This window comes from Camelina sativa, chromosome 4, assembly GCF_000633955.1.
Source record: "Camelina sativa cultivar DH55 chromosome 4, Cs, whole genome shotgun sequence".
NCBI lineage: Eukaryota > Viridiplantae > Streptophyta > Magnoliopsida > Brassicales > Brassicaceae > Camelina > Camelina sativa.
Genome location: NC_025688.1, coordinates 15,611,392 through 15,628,840, shown reverse-complemented (window position 1 = coordinate 15,628,840; position 17,449 = coordinate 15,611,392). Strand labels below are relative to the sequence as shown.

The 17,449-nt window shown below is 37.3% G+C and overlaps 3 protein-coding genes and 1 long non-coding RNA gene across 7 annotated transcripts in view; 3 read left to right on the top strand and 1 right to left on the bottom strand.

The window, feature by feature from the left end:
* LOC104780682 (probable carboxylesterase 12) lies at window positions 54-3,176 on the top strand. Of its 2 annotated transcripts, none has more exons than XM_010505204.2 (2): window positions 54-873; window positions 1,686-2,208. In XM_010505204.2, exons 1-2 carry the CDS (start codon window positions 295-297, stop codon window positions 2,079-2,081), a joined length of 975 nt encoding a protein of 324 aa, XP_010503506.1. In that variant the 5' UTR covers window positions 54-294; the 3' UTR covers window positions 2,082-2,208. The 2 variants fall into 2 exon arrangements, with proteins under 2 accessions (XP_010503506.1, XP_010503505.1); XM_010505203.2 differs by lacking the exon at window positions 1,686-2,208 and adding an exon at window positions 2,978-3,176 and having other exon boundaries at window positions 55-1,194.
* On the bottom strand, window positions 2,440-5,411 carry LOC104780683 (gamma carbonic anhydrase-like 2, mitochondrial). 3 transcript variants are annotated; one of them, XM_019244683.1, is made up of 3 exons: window positions 4,915-5,411; window positions 3,898-4,022; window positions 2,440-2,926 (listed from the first exon to the last, which is right to left on the bottom strand). In XM_019244683.1, exons 1-3 carry the CDS (start codon window positions 5,306-5,308, stop codon window positions 2,675-2,677), a joined length of 771 nt encoding a protein of 256 aa, XP_019100228.1. In that variant the 5' UTR covers window positions 5,309-5,411; the 3' UTR covers window positions 2,440-2,674. The 3 variants fall into 3 exon arrangements, with proteins under 3 accessions (XP_019100228.1, XP_010503507.1, XP_010503508.1); XM_010505205.1 differs by having other exon boundaries at window positions 2,440-2,934; window positions 3,906-4,022; XM_010505206.2 differs by lacking the exon at window positions 2,440-2,926 and having other exon boundaries at window positions 3,408-4,022.
* LOC104780681 lies at window positions 10,937-12,567 on the top strand. Its single transcript, XR_766793.2, has 3 exons — window positions 10,937-12,085; window positions 12,167-12,220; window positions 12,338-12,567. It is a non-coding gene; the product is annotated as an uncharacterized LOC104780681 (long non-coding RNA).
* Window positions 15,998-17,449, top strand: part of LOC104780680 (putative pentatricopeptide repeat-containing protein At3g49142) — a 4,148-nt gene continuing 2,696 nt past the window's right edge. The window contains exon 1 of the mRNA XM_019244672.1: window positions 15,998-17,449. This exon is cut by the window's right edge and continues 652 nt beyond it. Coding sequence (XP_019100217.1) covers window positions 16,035-17,449 — 1,415 coding nt within the window. The 5' untranslated portion in view covers window positions 15,998-16,034.

Below are 17,449 nucleotides of genomic sequence, written 5' to 3'. Positions count from 1 at the left end.
ATGAATGTTTTTAAGGAATATATAGACAAAAAAGGATAAAAAAGTGCACCCTTTGAATAACATGTTTCACCTAGTCAACAACTTTACATGTGTGCTTTGAAGTTTGAATGGTGTGTAGTAAATATATATTCCGTGTAACAATGACACAACTCACGTGTCTCAACCATACCACTAAAAACTCCAATAGCTAGAGAGAGTTAAAGTTTCCACCATACTCAATATAAATCTCTCACACACACCAATCAAAACACTCTCAAGCTTCAATCTTATCATATCTCACCGACCAAACCCATCATGGATTCTGAGATCGCCGTCGACTTCTCTCCGGTGCTCAAAATCTACAAGAGTGGCCGCATCGAGAGACTCATGGGCGAAACCACCGTCCCACCCTCTTCCGACCCACAAAACGGTGTCGTCTCCAAAGACGTCGTTCATTCTCCAGACACCAACCTCTCCGTCCGCATTTACCTCCCGGAGAAAGCCCTGGCCGCCGATGAGAAACTCCCTCTCCTCGTCTACATCCACGGTGGAGGGTTCATCATCGAGACAGCTTTCTCCCCGACATACCACAATTTCCTCACGGCGGCTGTCTCTGCCTCGGACTGTATAGCCGTCTCTGTTGATTACCGGCGTGCACCGGAGCATCCGATTTCGGTTCCGTTTGATGATTCTTGGACAGCTCTGAAATGGGTATTCACCCATATCGCCGGATCTGGTCAGGAAGATTGGTTAAACAAACACGCTGATTTCAGCAAAGTGGTCCTCTCCGGAGACAGCGCCGGAGCGAACATCGTGCATCACATGGCGATGAGAGCTGCGAAAGAGAAACTCAGTCCTGACTTGGAAGATACGGGTATCTCCGGAATCATCTTGGTCCATCCTTACTTCTGGTCAAAAACACCAATCGACGAGAAGGACGTCAAGGATGAAACGTTGAGGATGAAGGTGGAGTCGTTTTGGATGATGGCTAGTCCGAATAGCAAAGATGGATCAGATGATCCGTTGCTCAACGTGGTGAAGTCAGAGTCGGTGGATTTGTCCGGGTTAGGTTGTGGTAAGGTTTTGGTGATGGTTGCTGAGAAAGACGCGTTGGTAAGGCAAGGTTGGGGTTACGCGGCCAAGCTTGAGAAGAGTGGTTGGAAAGGAGAGGTTGAGGTAGTGGAGAGTGAAGGAGAAGACCATGTTTTTCATTTGGTGAAACCTACTTGTGAGAAAGCTCTTGAAGCCATGTATAAATTTTCAGGGTTTTTTAAGGGAGGAGACAAGTAGTTGCGTTGGTGTTGCTCTAATGAATAATTTGGTGCTGTTTAGTTGTGTCACTCATCAGTTTCTGTAATGTTTTCAGTGATTAAGCATTTCGGCTACAGCAACACAGTTAACATTTTAAAATTAATAATTTCGATCCAAAACGTCGCAAGTCAGCAAAAAGCTTTATGAATCATAAAGTATTAAAATGTAACGTAAACTGAAAAAGAGGCAATTTAGCTCAGGAAAGTTAGAAAAGCTTACGTTTCAGCCACCAAAAACACTATTCAGTTTTTATTTATGTTTAAAATTGTTTCTTTATATTATCTTAGCAAATCGTAAGCTACCAACTAAAATATCATAACACTACTTTTCCCGATAGTGGGAGAAGACAAAGTGGAGTATTTCANGAAGATACGGGTATCTCCGGAATCATCTTGGTCCATCCTTACTTCTGGTCAAAAACACCAATCGACGAGAAGGACGTCAAGGATGAAACGTTGAGGATGAAGGTGGAGTCGTTTTGGATGATGGCTAGTCCCAATAGCAAAGATGGATCAGATGATCCGTTGCTCAACGTGGTGAAGTCAGAGTCGGTGGATTTGTCCGGGTTAGGTTGTGGTAAGGTTTTGGTGATGGTTGCTGAGAAAGACGCGTTGGTGAGGCAAGGTTGGGGTTACGCGGCCAAGCTTGAGAAGAGTGGTTGGAAAGGAGAGGTTGAGGTAGTGGAGAGTGAAGGAGAAGACCATGTTTTTCATTTGGTGAAACCTACTTGTGAGAAAGCTCTTGAAGCCATGTATAAATTTTCAGGGTTTTTTAAGGGAGGAGACAAGTAGTAGCGTTGGTGTTGCTCTAATGAATAATTTGGTGCTGTTTAGTTGTGTCACTCATCAGTTTCTGTAATGTTTTCAGTGATTAAGCATTTCGGCTACAGCAACACAGTTAACATTTTAAAATTAATAATTTCGATCCAAAACGTCGCAAGTCAGCAAAAAGCTTTATGAATCATAAAGTATTAAAATGTAACGTAAACTGAAAAAGAGGCAATTTAGCTCAGGAAAGTTAGAAAAGCTTACGTTTCAGCCACCAAAAACACTATTCAGTTTTTATTTATGTTTAAAATTGTTTCTTTATATTATCTTAGCAAATCGTAAGCTACCAACTAAAATATCATAACACTACTTTTCCCGATAGTGGGAGAAGACAAAGTGGAGTATTTCACTTTTCAGTTTTCACCATTATCATCTTTCTAGAACGTCCGAACACAAGGATATGAATTTAACAACAAAACAGAAAGAGAAAGACAACATTTCAAACACAGCTTTGCTTTTGTTGTTGTTCCGCAGGTTACTTATCCCGATCAAATTCAAAAAAAAAAAAAGCTTTCTTAATGAGGGAAGTAGCCAGAAACCTGGAAAACGAAAGCTTTCTATACGGCAATCCCAAGGGATTTCTTGAACTTCTCAACCTCAAGATAGACAGTTGAGTAAGGCAAGAACTCAGAGAAGTAATCTCCACTTAGGTGGTTAATGGCAACAGCAAGCTTCGGGATTTCTAATGTTTCTTCATTGGTGAGAGTTCGAATAAACCTTGCTGGATTACCTCCCCAAAGTTCACCAGATGGGATTCTTCTGCCAGGTGGCACAACAGAACCAGCTTCTAGGATTGATCGTGTCTCGACCAGCGAACCTTCCATTAGGATTNTGAAGGAGAAGACCATGTTTTTCATTTGGTGAAACCTACTTGTGAGAAAGCTCTTGAAGCCATGCATAAATTTTCAGGGTTTTTTAAGGGAGGAGACAAGTAGTTGCGTTGGTGTTGCTCTAATGAATAATTTGGTGCTGTTTAGTTGTGTCACTCATCAGTTTCTGTAATGTTTTCAGTGATTAAGCATTTCGGCTACAGCAACACAGTTAACATTTTAAAATTAATAATTTCGATCCAAAACGTCGCAAGTCAGCAAAAAGCTTTATGAATCATAAAGTATTAAAATGTAACGTAAACTGAAAAAGAGGCAATTTAGCTCAGGAAAGTTAGAAAAGCTTACGTTTCAGCCACCAAAAACACTATTCAGTTTTTATTTATGTTTAAAATTGTTTCTTTATATTATCTTAGCAAATCGTAAGCTACCAACTAAAATATCATAACACTACTTTTCCCGATAGTGGGAGAAGACAAAGTGGAGTATTTCACTTTTCAGTTTTCACCATTATCATCTTTCTAGAACGTCCGAACACAAGGATATGAATTTAACAACAAAACAGAAAGAGAAAGACAACATTTCAAACACAGCTTTGCTTTTGTTGTTGTTCCGCAGGTTACTTATCCCGATCAAATTCAAAAAAAAAAAAAGCTTTCTTAATGAGGGAAGTAGCCAGAAACCTGGAAAACGAAAGCTTTCTATACGGCAATCCCAAGGGATTTCTTGAACTTCTCAACCTCAAGATAGACAGTTGAGTAAGGCAAGAACTCAGAGAAGTAATCTCCACTTAGGTGGTTAATGGCAACAGCAAGCTTCGGGATTTCTAATGTTTCTTCATTGGTGAGAGTTCGAATAAACCTTGCTGGATTACCTCCCCAAAGTTCACCAGATGGGATTCTTCTGCCAGGTGGCACAACAGAACCAGCTTCTAGGATTGATCGTGTCTCGACCAGCGAACCTTCCATTAGGATTGAGTGTTGCCCGATGATGCATTCGGGTTCGATAGTGCATGATCTTAAAAGACTGTATGCACCAACTGTCACGTACCTATCGATCAATGTCATTGCTGGCAATCCTGAAAATACCAAAGTAGAAAAGTAACTCCTAAGATCAGATGTTTTATCTACCAGCACAAAGAGATGTTCTACCCTTCAAGATGTTTGTGCAGAAACTGCAGAAGGCTGTTTGACAGTACAGAGCTATTGACTAGAATAGAAAGGATGGTGATTCAAGTAATGAAGTACTAGTTGTACACCTCAAAGGTAACTCGGAGTATGCCAAAGTTCACACTAGAGCCTAATCAAACAAGGATGTTTTTGTACTTAAAACTTGGCTTGGAATCAAACATTGGCAAGACTACAAGATGCTACACTCATAAGGCTTAATGCAGCTTAGATTCCCGGTTCTATCACAAAGTATCTTGGAGAATCTCTTTTGTCAAGTTATAAAACCTTACTGTGACATTGATCCAGAACTTTATAAAGAGCTCTAAGAAACTTCCTACTACACAAGATGGTCATCTATAGTGCTCACGGTACTCAAATGCTGAATAGACTAACTCTCAAGATCAAGTACAAGCCTTCAACGAGTTTCTTGTTTCCTGTATCACTAATTAATCAGCTAAAGACTACACAATTCTATGCATCCTAGTCTGGTTAAACGCAAAATGCTCTAAACAGTAACTTCACTAAACAATTTATCATTCAGGATTCTTGATCTAAGAACATCCTCACTCGGAACACACTATTTGTGCAAAACCAATATGCTCAATTACACAACTTCAATAATCTAAATGGGCGAAGAAGCTGAGAACCCTAAATTCCAATAGCACTAAATCCCCAATACTTTAGCAGGCAGTAACAACAAAAATTAAGATACACAGAGCTCAAAATCTGATAGAACAGATACATAACAAGCTACAACGAAATCATACAGAGATTCAAAAGAGAGAGAGAGAGAACACGAACCTGTTGGGGACGACCACGCAGCATGAACAACACACCGTTCCTGGACATTTGAGCAGAATCCAACGGTGATCTTGTTGAGATCTCCTCTCAAAACGGCACCGTTCCACACAGACGAGCCGTCCCAGACTGTGACCTGACCAGCCAACACAACGTTAGGTGCCACGTAAGCATCGACGGCGACCTTCGGTAGCCACTGTCCCAGAGGAATGATCTGTCTTTGGCCTCTGTAGTCCCATTTCACCCGATCCAGCGACGGCGTCACCTCCGATGTCGGTTTAGGCGTTTCTGTCGTCGCCACCGCAACCGCTTCGGCGGCGAAGTTACGCCGGATCAGATTCGAAGACAGAGCTGATGTGACGCTTCTTCTAGAGATTCGAGCTAGCGAAGTCGCCATTTCTATGGATTGAGGATTCTTCAAGGAGTTGTCAAGAGAGATGGAGAGCAGCAACCCGGAGGAGGAGACAGAGAGGAGTCAGTCGGACGGGGAGATTCTTCGAAACCAGAAAAATGAACAGTTCGGAGTATTATTGGGCCTTTATGGGCTAAATTAATATTGGCCCATAAGTTCTGCCATATTCTGTTGTTACAAATTTCATGTACGATATGCGTTTTCATGTTCGTTTCTAGACCTAGGCCTGGCATCATATCCGTACCCGAACCGTATTTGATCCGAAAAACTCGGATACGGATATGCACCGAACCGAAGATAATAACCGAATGGCTATTGATTTATTAATCCGTCTGACATCGGACTAGATCAGATAATAACCGATGTCCGAAGAACATCCGAACACATCCGAACACTTGCCTTATCTCTCTCGATCCTCCAAGATACATCGACCTCCACTTCCCTTATCTCTTGCGATCCATACACCGGTATGGCGGTATCTATGATTTTCTTCCCTTATCTCTCGCGATTCTCTACATATAAAGGTAAAACCCTAAACTTTCAATCTAGAATCCCTAATACCATTCTCGTCGCCCAGTTTTCTCCATCAGAGGCATCAAGAAATCGATCTCGAGTATGTCTATGATTCATATTATTCCTTAGTTATTCTATGATTCTTCTTCTTGCTTGAGACGAATTCAAGTTGGTAGTTAAATTTGTATTTTAGTTGCTTGAATTAGTGTTTTAATTTGCTTGATTTTTTACTCCTAAATTAGATTAGCTAATGGTTTGCTTGATCCCGATTCTGAGTATTATAATTCTCTTCTCTAGATAGAAACAAAACTTATGATCCGTATAAGGTTATTTTTCAAGTTTAGATAGAAACAAAATTTTAGTTTATTAACTTGTATTCTTTTTCTTATTAGATGGATTCCTCACCATTTCCAGACAACATTGACAATAGCCCTGAGCATTCGGGTAACCCGTTCGGGTTCGGGTATTACCCATTCAGGTTTGGGTAAATGGTTAATGGAAAATAGAACCCATTGGGTATTTTACTATTTTTGGGTTCGGTTCGGGTAAAGTATACCCAAAATCAACCAAAACCCAAACCGAAACCCGAACTACACCTGAAATACATGAAAAAAATCTGCAGTTTTCAATCCAAAATCTGCAGTTTTCAATCCAAAATCTGCAGTTTACCATCCAAAATCACATAAATAATGAAAACATATAATATAACTCCAAATTTAACATCCAAAAACTGAAAGAGATAGAAAAATGATAAGTGATAACAAATTTAAGTTGCTGAAAGAGTGAAAGCAAAGAAGAGTCTAGAGAAGATTCAAAATAAAAATATAAGTCTGATGTGAAAGTGCAACATAGAAATAGAAGATAGAAAGTAGAAACTTGGTGATTGATGTCTTTGATTTGAAATTTCCTGAAACAAAATGAAACAAATATCAATAACAACAATGAGAATAATGACAAATACAAAGAGTAGAGACTATATAGTATATACTTAAACTAACCATTCAAACTATAAAGATCATCCGAGTGACTCATTCTCAAGATTAGCTGTCCAAATGCTTGACTTCAGGTTCATACTCTATAAAAAACAAATGTAAACCGTAAGAACAATCAAAATCATATTCAAAATTGTAGAAACAGTTAAACAGTAAAAAGAAAACTTACCTCTCATAAGTTCATCATCATGCTCAACTTCCGAAAGCAAATGTTCTACTGTGGGGACTCCTTTTTCATTGGTATGAATTTCAGCTTTTAGCCATTGCTCGGTGCAGATCAACACTTCTATCATATTGTGTGTTAAATAGCTCCTATAAGGTTCTAAAATTCTACCACTAGTGCTAAAAGCAGATTCAGAGGCTACTAAAGACACTTGCATTGCAAGTATGTCCTTAGCAATTAGAGACAAAATCGGATACTTCCCACTGTTGACCTTCCACCAAGATAACAAATCGTATTCTGTACCTTTAAGAATACTTGGTTTCTCCATATTATCTTTCAAGTAAATTTCCAACTCATTAGAGGAGCTGTAAATTACCTTTTCCATCACCATCTCATCAAATAAGTTTTCCATGTCAACAATACATGCTTTCTGACAAAAATCCGGTGCAACTTGCTCTCGGGACTGCGACTAGGAAGATGATCCATGTGACTGAGAAGATGAACCAGTCTTGTTTAGTAAACTGTTTCTATTGTACTCATCATACACGTCCTTCAAGATATTATTCAAATCATCTAAAAGATGTGCAGACTCCATACTGCCTTTCCCATACAAAGCATCAAAACAGAGCTGAGCAACTTTCGTTTTTTTTCTAGGATCAAAAACACTTGCTACTATCACCAGCCTATTCATTTCAACTTGTTCTCCAAATGGATCCCAATACTTTGCCAACTTTGTTAAACATAGACAAAGCTTTCTTTTTCAAAGCGTCTTCAGGATCTGTACTCGTGGTTAACTCAGTCATGTTCTTAGTAACATAAACTATCTCATTGTAGAGTTTATGAGAGGCAACCGTATTTGAAGCAGAAAGAACCAATGTGGATTTCTAAAATATGACAAGAGTAGAAACCAACCTCTCAACTTCATCAAAATCAGATGGCATAGGTGGTCCAATCCTTTTTGTTCCATCCACCTTTTCTAGAAAGTAATCGTTATACATTTTATCTTCAGCCTCCATCCTCTCAAATGCTAATCTAAACTTCAAAGCTTGATCTAACATGAGGTAAGTCGAGTTCCATCTTTTTCTCACATCCAAAGGTACACTTCCCCTTTTAATCTTCACTGCCTCAAGTCGCAAATCAAATGATTTGAGTCTGTTTGTTGTAGCTCTCACATACTGAATACCATTTCGAATTCCAGCCACACTACTGTCAACCTCTTGTAAACCTTATTTCACAACCAAATTCAATATGTGCATAGCACACCTCAAATGCATAAACTTACCTTTCAATATCAATGCATCATCTCCAATGTTCTTCATAGCTTTCTTAAATTTAGTCATAGCAGAAATATTTGCTGTAACATTATCTACTGTGATGCAGAACACTCTCTGTATATCCCACTCGGCTAGACACTTAAGGAGAACATTACATATTGTTTCACCCTTATGATTATCAACATTCTTGAATCCTATGACCATCTTCCTTAACTTCCACATAGCATCCACAAAATGAGCAGTTATTACCATATAACTCGCTCCAGTAGTTGTTGAAACCCATATGTCCGTAGTCAATGACAAACTTTGTCGGTTCTGCCCAAGAATCTTCTTCATAGCTGCTTTCTTATTGACATAAATCTCCATAATATCTCTTGATGCTGTCCTCCTAGAATGAGGTTTATACATTTGAGCCTTGGAGCAGAAATGTCTCCAACCCAAGCACTCTACGAATGATAAGGGTAGCTCTGCAAGTACCATCAACTCATTGGTAGCCTCTCTAAATATTGCTTCTGAAACTTTAACCGCCCTAAGACTACCACCAGCACCATCAGAAATAAAAACAGTTTGAGTTGGATTATTACCGTTAGCATCTTTCCATACCTTGTATTGTTTGCAGAACAATTCCAGATGCTTCTTCATTGTAGAAGTGCCATTTTTAGTCTCACAAGCCAAGTTTCTCCCACAGTATGGCATTGGCATTTGTCCTGTTTTGGTCCCATCTTGGTGAAGTGATCCCAAACCCATGATCTTGTCTTAATCTTCTTACCAGAACTATTACCTCCTCCATCGTCACTAACTCTCTCTTTCCTCTTCCTCTTATTTTCAGAACCAGGAGTTTGAACATCAACATCGGATTCAGAATCGGATCCACTTAGTTCAACTTCAACATTATCATCGGGAGGATTTGGCTCAGAAGAAGACGCCATCTGCATTTTAAAAACAGAAACAAACCAATTAATCTTTAGAATCGTTAATCAGTAGATTAAGAAAATTACAAAACCAGTAACAACTAACAACACAAGAAGATGACAAAATTAGTAACAAATCTAGTAACAATCTAGAGACATTAAAGTAAACATTCTATTTAGTATGACAATCAAATCTAGTAACAATCTAGAGACAAAAATCAATTTAACAATCTAATTAGCAGAAATCGTTTAACAAAAAGCAATTAGCAATCAAATTTAAGAAAAATCAATTCAAAAATCTAATTTTGTTTGTCGTTTGAATCAAAAAAGAATCACAGAATTGAGAGAAAGAAGAACCCTAAAAAATCAGAAGTCATACCTCTGAATGATTTTGCGACAAGGCTGACGGTGATGAGTTTATCTCCTTCGACGACGTTGATAAGGTCTCCACAAAGTTAGCAGCAGGAAGGGTTTCCAGGTTTTTCTTTGGAATTTAGAATCTTAGATGATGAATATATATGAAATCAAACCTCGAGAGATTTTAGGAAACTGAATCAACAAACAAATTACAAAACAAAAGGTAGATACTAATAACCCTAAATGCTTCATATGTCGAGTGTTATGTTCCTCGGGTCCGATGGGTACCCGAACGGGTATCGGGTATTACCCAACCCTAACCCGAACCCACAGGTTCTAAAAAATAGAACCCAATAGGGTTTTATAGCTATATCCGAACTCAACCCAAACCCGGTTTTTCGGGTAGGGTTCCGGGTTGGGTAATCGAGTTCGGATTTTATGTCCATGCCTAATTGACAAGGAGAAAGATGACCCAAATTTGATACCTGAGAGTGGAAACAAAAGGAAAGATGTTCGAGCAGATGGTGGAGTTACTTCACAACCGGACCAACCAAAGAGAAAACCGAGTACAAGATCTACTGTCTGGGGACATTTCACGAGATTTGATGACAATGTTAAGAGATGTAAGTGCAATTACTGCCACAAGTCTTACGGTTGTGATTCAAAATCAGGGACTTCTCACTTGAAGGCTCATATGGAGAGCTGCAAGCATTTTCAAGCATGGAGACAGAAACAATCACAGACTGTGATTAACTATCAGGGACAACTTCAGAGTGGAAAAGTTACAGAAGAAGTTTTCAGGGAGGCTTCGAATGAGATGACTGTGCTGTCAGAGTTGCCACTTGCTTTCATTGAAAGCATCGGTTGGAAACATTTCTGCAACAAAGTCAACCTCTAGAAACCACATTCCAGAAGAACAGCTACAAAGGACATTGTTAGAATGTATGTAGAGATGAAAGCATCTCTGAAAACTTGGATTGTTGCTAGTAAGCCAAGAGTCTCGTTGACAATTGACATATGGGTTGCTAAAGCTACAGGTGCTAGTTACATAGTAATAACTGCACACTTCATTGATGTTTCTTGGCGATTGAGGAAGCTCACTATTGGGTTTAAGTATATCACAGATCACAAAGGAGCAACAATATCACGAGTTCTTCTTGACTGTTTGGCTGAGTGGGGTATAGAGAAGATTTTAACTGTGACAGTTGACAATGCAACTACAAATACTTCTGCTTTGAAAAAATTTCAGGAGGCATTCAGCTTAAGGAATAGTGAGGCATTTGTTTTAAATGGAGAGTGTATGCATATGAGGTGTTGTGCTCACATACTCAATTTGATTGTTAGGGACGGGTTGCATGAATTGAGTCAAAATGTGACAGCCATACGCAATGCAGTTCAGTATGTGAGGTCTTCTACTTCAAGATGTGATTCATTTGAACAAAAATTTGTGTCAGGGAAGATGACTAGAGGGAGTTTACCCTTGGACATCAAAACAAGGTGGAATTCTACATACTTAATGTTGTCAAGAGCTATTGATTTTAGAGTGGCATTTGATAGAATGGAGGCAGAAGACAAGATGTACAATGACTACTTCAATGAGGTTGAGAATGGGAAAAAAAAGATTGGGCCTCCTACAAGAGCTGATTGGAATGTCGTAGAAAGGTTAGTTAGATTTCTAATCATTTTCTACAATTATACTTTGGTTGTGTCTGCTTCAACTTCAGTTGCTTCTTATTAGTGTTATGGAGAGATAGTGACTATAGAGAGGAATTTGATGTCACTAAGCAATAGTATTGATAGTGACTTGAAATCAAAAGCGGATGCTATGTTGCTGAAGTTTGATAAGTACTGGGATGGAATGAGAAACATCAATGTTTTTCTGATTGTTGCAAGTGTGTTCGATCCACGCAAAAAAATGCAATTTGCTAAGATGTGCTTTGACAAGCTTTATGGGAAAGACACAACTGATTCTAAGGAGATGAGTGAATCAATCACAACCTTTTTGACATCTTTGTTTAAAGAGTATAGCAATCATCTCCAGAAAGTACCAAGTGGTCAATCATCACAGTCTTCTACTCAGACATCAACTTCTCTTAGCCAAGGTGAGTCCACTGATTTAATGTCTGATAGTATGGGGTATGAGAGAATGGACTTTGCGTATAAGGAGTTGGTTGATGAGATTGGGGTTGATGATGGTAGGGATGAGTTGGATGTATACTTGAAGGAAAAAGTTGAAAATCCTAGAACTATTGTTGGATCAGAGTGGGACGTATTGTCTTGGTGGAGGCTCAATAGTGGTAGTTATCCTGTTTTGTCAGAAATAGCTAGGGATGTTCTTGCAATGCAGGTGTCATCAGTTGCATCTGAAAGTGCATTTAGTACTTGTGGGAGGGTCATATAGCCACACAGAAGTTGTTTAACGCATTACATGGTAGAAGTTTTGATATGCACGCAACAGTGGATGAAGAATAAGAATCACTTAGGTGAGAAAGCAGTTGTTATGAATACACAATTGCTTGCCGACATTGAACTGCTTGATAAACTTGAAAAAGGTATGGCCAAACCGACTTAATTCATTCTTACTAGTTTAAATGGATAACACTTTATCACTTACTATTTCTCTTTCTTTTCAGAGTTTGAATGTCAAGACTTAAACTAGAAGACTTGCATAAACACATCACTCGAATGTAAGGTACCCGATTATCATTTGATGTTTGATTTATGTTAGGGACATGAAGAAGTTAAATGAAAAGCCGATGCTTAAACTGATTTTTAACTAAGAATTTGTTTCTTTGTTGTGTTAGGGACATGAAGAAGTTGTAGTATGGGACTAAGAAGAAGCTTGAGGAGGTCGTTGTTGATGGCTTGCATTGGAGGTCGTTAATGCAAGATCATCTTTTATCTTTCTGCTTATCTTTTGTTCTTTTGGATGGTGCTCTACTTTGGTTTCAAATTTTAGGATGGTGATTTACTTTGGTTTTATCTTTCTACTTGGCTTTGTTATTTTGGATGGTGATTTACCTTTTTAGGATGTTATTACCTTATTGGCATGGTTTTCAATTTTTTTAAGATGTTATCGACATGGTTTTAGACATTTTAAGATGTTATTGGCTTTTTTCCCCCAAAATTTCGGATTTATCGGATATGAAAATAATAATCAGGTTCGCAATATCCGAAAACAGTATCTGATACATGAAAACCCGACCCGAAATCCGATCCGAATTTTATAAATTGTCCGTATGGATATTAGAATCAATATCCAAATTACCCGAAATCCGAATTACCCGATCCGAAACCAACCCAACATCGGAACAATTATGCCTAATAATTCGTATGGATATTAGAATCAATACCCAAATTATCCAAAATCCGAATTACCCGACCCGAAACCAACCCGATATCCGAAAGCCCAGGGCTATTCGTTTCATTTCTTTTAGGAAATTTTACAAATTTTAAATGCTGAAAATGTTATATTTAATTAGGTAAGCCATGCAACACAATATAATCTACCTATAGATTCTATACTAGTAATTTTTGCAGCAACTTTAGTAAATAAATCCTCATTTTTTACTTATTTACAATGATTGTCAATGCTTACATTTATATCCAAACAACTTGAGTTGATTCTCTCCACTATCCTTATAACTAAACACAACTAAAATATTTTAAATATCTATATATAGATATATATAACATTCAACAATTAATATAAATATGTAGAGGATTTAATCCAGATTTAAATTTCTTTATTCTCATATAATTTTGATTGATTTTAATTTTAAATTGTTATGAATCATCATATAATATATAAAGTTAATAGAAGTGTATCTTTTTCTGCATATATTTTGATTTGATTTTTTTTTCAAAACGGACATGTATTATACTCAATTGATATAAAATGTATATGTTGAACATACATATACGGTAAATTTACCTTATATAGTAAATTTAATTTTTTAAGAAGTTTAAAATATATAGCTGATATATTTAAACTTAATAGAAATTTTAAAATTATGAATAGTAATAAATATGAAATATTTTAATAACATAGATGAGTTATATTGCATGACAAGTTATATATATGACAGGACGAGTTTGAACCAATAATACTAAAAAATAATAATATCATTAATCTGATACTTTAGTACATGTTAAATTTTTGTTTTAATATGTTTAACAATACCAATATAATGTATGTCGGATTAAACTGATTTAGTTAAGATTGTGTTAAACAAATATAGTTCTACGGTATACTACGAGATTAATTCGGGTTTTTAGTTGAACTAATTAATTTAACAATATATAATAAAAAGGGTTTCAATTTTTTTCAAATGAACGATTTGAACCGGAAGCGAAGCGCTATGCCGGGGCGGGGGATAGGAAAAGAAACGGATGTGTCGATCAACACCTTGGTCGACACGAACGCCCTCGGTATCACCTCCAACGATCTTCCTTCGACAAAAACTAACTCCAGCTGTTCTTCCACGACCAAGCACACAACAAAATGTTGGAGTCGCTCGACACCCCCAATCTTGCCATAAAACATTCCAAGCAAAACCTCCATATTAACACTCGGTTAATTCACAACTGAATCGTTCATCTAACCAACCCATCGTTGGATATGAAGCTTGTAGCGCCACAAAGCTACCCACCAAATTCCAACCAATTTCTACAAAAAGTATTTTTCTTTCCTTTTTAATTTCAGTATCTCTCATTGTTGTTCTCGCTATCTTCCGATTTAGGATTTACGTTACGTATTTCATGTAGAAGATAGTTGTCGATCATGCAAACCAAAGACAAAATCCTTTTACCGTTCCGACTTCCAAGGCGTTGTATCAACAGTCCAGACTATTTTTTGGTTCCGATGTTTACATTTCTACTTTCAATGTGACTGGAAGGAATTATGCATACACTTTGTTAATTGTTTTATGTGTTTAGAAAATTATGTTAGATATATTATTATACTAAAAGCATCTTCTATCATAGCGTTTAATATTTTATATTTAGTCCTGGCTGCCTATACCTCTATAACGAAATTCCAATTTTGGTTATAATGACTATGACACCAACATCACTCAATTATTTTGATCACTTGCGTTCTTTGTAATTGACGTTTTATAGTCTTAGTGGTATCTCTTTCTATCGCAGATTGCTAACGTTTCGCAAGTTTCTATCATTAATACACTGGGTTTTGATCACAGTCATGTGAAGAGGCAAATCAATATAGATATAAAAATGCTAATTTCTCTCTATCTGATGAATCCGTTCATATTACTATCATGCATTATAAAGTACTCTCTATTATAACTCATAAATATCATCTTCATGTCTTGTGAAAGTACTCAGTTATAACGCATATATAAATATCACTGTCATGTATTATAAGCAGGTATCCTGTTACTCATATGTCGTTAAATATAGACACCTTGCAAAAATGTTTTCACCTTTGTATCTCACCATAGGACATTAGTATTTGCAGTTCCACAAAGATCAAAGCGTATAAAAATCAAGTGTGTGCTTGAATTCAACGCATAAAAGCATTGAAAATTTTGAGATATAAAAAGAAAGATATTTAATTTTATGCAAAAGAAAGTTTGTTCTCTTCTGTTACGACCATCTTTTAAATATACATATGTTTTGTTTTTGACAATATATACATATATTTTTAGTGTTACATACTATCAGTCTTATAGTGGACGAGGTGGTGAAAGCTGGTTATGCTGAAGATGATGTAGTATAAACGCTGATTCACGACTATGCATAATTGAAGATGACTTTATCTAAATCATCGGTATATGTTCCCAAACTTGCCTATAAATAACAACACCAACCGGTTCGTGATCAAAACAAGTAAGTTGGTTTCCAGCAAAACTTCATAGAAAATAATTTTGAATATTATATAGAAAATTAAATATCAAGATTCTTCTTTAAATCTTTATAATAAGCACGAGTTTTGGGGTTTAACCTTATCCGTGATATTCAAAAGATTTTTTTGGTTTTTTTTTTGCATAGAACATTTGATATCTCTAGAAAAAGTAAAACTAGTTAAATAAAATTATTAAAAATAGTTGTTAATGATTGATTGAATCTTTGATTTCAATAAGTACCAAGAAGAGAGACAATAATTCTATCTAGGCAACAAAAGTCTTAGATTTAAATTAAAAGACCATGTATATCTTAAAGTAAAACAATATAAAATGAAACATATAACAAATTAACAATTAACAAACTATGAACCTTGTGACTGATTACAAAGCTCGAAGATGACTTTATCTAAATCAAGTTTTAACGACTCATAGTCATATACTGTAAATTTTCGTTGTTAAAACATCAAATTTTAAAAGTTAAAACCCAATTGGCCATGTGAGACCGGTCTGATCCGGTTTAACTATATTTGATGGTTTAACCTTTAGAACCGGCTTACACACATCGTTACCGAACTTAACGTTACTATTGTTATAACGTTATCATTGATAGTGATGAGGTTCGAATTCAAAGCTCATGAAACGCATCAATGTCGATCTCCGTCTTCTCCATTTTCCCAAATTCAGAAAATTTCAATCACGAAAAGTATCTTCTTCCCTACCCAAATTGGAACTCGATCAGGATTCACCACAGGAGACAGCTTTCGTGCTTGGTCAGGTACTTGACAATTACCCAGATCTCAGAACACTTAGAACAGTCCACTCAAGAATCATTCTGGAAGATTTACGCTACAATTCGTCTTTGGGTGTTAAACTTATGAGAGCTTATGCAACTTTAAAAGATGTGGCTTCAGCACGCAAGGTGTTCGAGGAAATTCCTGAGAGAAACGTAATTATCATTAATGTTATGATCAGAAGCTATGTGAATAATGGGTTTTACCGTGAAGGTATTCAAGTGTTTGGGAAGATGTGTGGATGTAATGTTAAACCTGATCATTACACTTTCCCGTGTGTTCTAAAGGCGTGTTCTTGCTCTGGGAATATTGTCATTGGGAAAAAGATTCATGGGTCCGCTACAAGAGTTGGGCTCTCTTCGACTTTGTTTGTTGGGAATGGTTTAGTTTCTATGTATGGAAAGTGTGGATTTTTATCTGAAGCAAGGCTTGTACTTGATGAGATGTCAAGAAGAGATGTGGTCTCTTGGAACTCGTTAGTTGCTGGTTATGCGCAAAATCAGAGATTTGATGATGCTTTGCAAGTTTGTAAGGAAATGGAGTCTGTGAAGATAAGCCATGATGCTGGCACGATGGCTAGTCTGTTAGCTGCAGTGAGCAATACAACTCCTGAAAACGTTATATATGTTAAAGATATGTTTTTCAAAATGGGGAAAAAGAGTTTGGTTTCGTGGAATGTGATGATCGGTGTGTATATGAAAAACGCGATGCCTGTTGAAGCTGTGGAGTTGTATTCCCGAATGGAGGCTGATGGGTTCGAACCTGATGCAGTCTCAATCACAAGTGTTCTACCTGCTTGTGGAGATACATCTGCTCTGTCTCTTGGTAAGAAAATTCATGAATACATTGAGAGGAAGAAGCTAGTACCGAATCTGTTGTTAGAGAACGCACTGATCGATATGTATGCGAAATGCGGATGTTTAGACAGAGCGAGAGATGTGTTTGAGAACATGAAGTCACGTGATGTTGTGTCTTGGACAGCTATGATTTCAGCTTATGGATTCAGCGGAAGAGGCTGTGACGCAGTGGCATTGTTTTCGAAAATGCAAGATTCAGGTCTCGTCCCTGATTCAATTGCATTTGTCACAACGCTCGCTGCTTGTAGCCACGCAGGATTACTAGAAGAAGGTCGGAGTTATTTCAAACTCATGACAGATCATTACAAGATCACTCCTAGGTTAGAGCATTTGGCTTGTATGGTGGATCTTCTTGGCCGAGCCGGGAAAGTGAAAGAAGCTTACAAATTCATACAAGAAAT

What these genes read in the sequence shown, in the direction of transcription:
- LOC104780683 (XM_019244683.1), bottom strand. Translation starts at nt 5,308, where the DNA reads ATGGCGACTTCGCTAGCTCGAATCTCTAGAAGAAGCGTCACATCAGCT. An exon ending in TGCGTGGTCGTCCCCAACAG is followed by an intron (nt 4,023 to 4,914) that starts GTTCGTGTTCTC and finishes TGGTATTTTCAG; the next exon opens with GATTGCCAGCAATGACATTG. An exon ending in TCCTAATGGAAGGTTCGCTG is followed by an intron (nt 2,927 to 3,897) that starts GTCGAGACACGA and finishes GAAGGTTCGCTG; the next exon opens with GTCGAGACACGATCAATCCT.
- LOC104780682 (XM_010505203.2), top strand. Translation starts at nt 295, where the DNA reads ATGGATTCTGAGATCGCCGTCGACTTCTCTCCGGTGCTCAAAATCTAC. An exon ending in AAGACCATGTTTTTCATTTG is followed by an intron (nt 1,195 to 2,977) that starts GTGAAACCTACT and finishes GTTTTTCATTTG; the next exon opens with GTGAAACCTACTTGTGAGAA.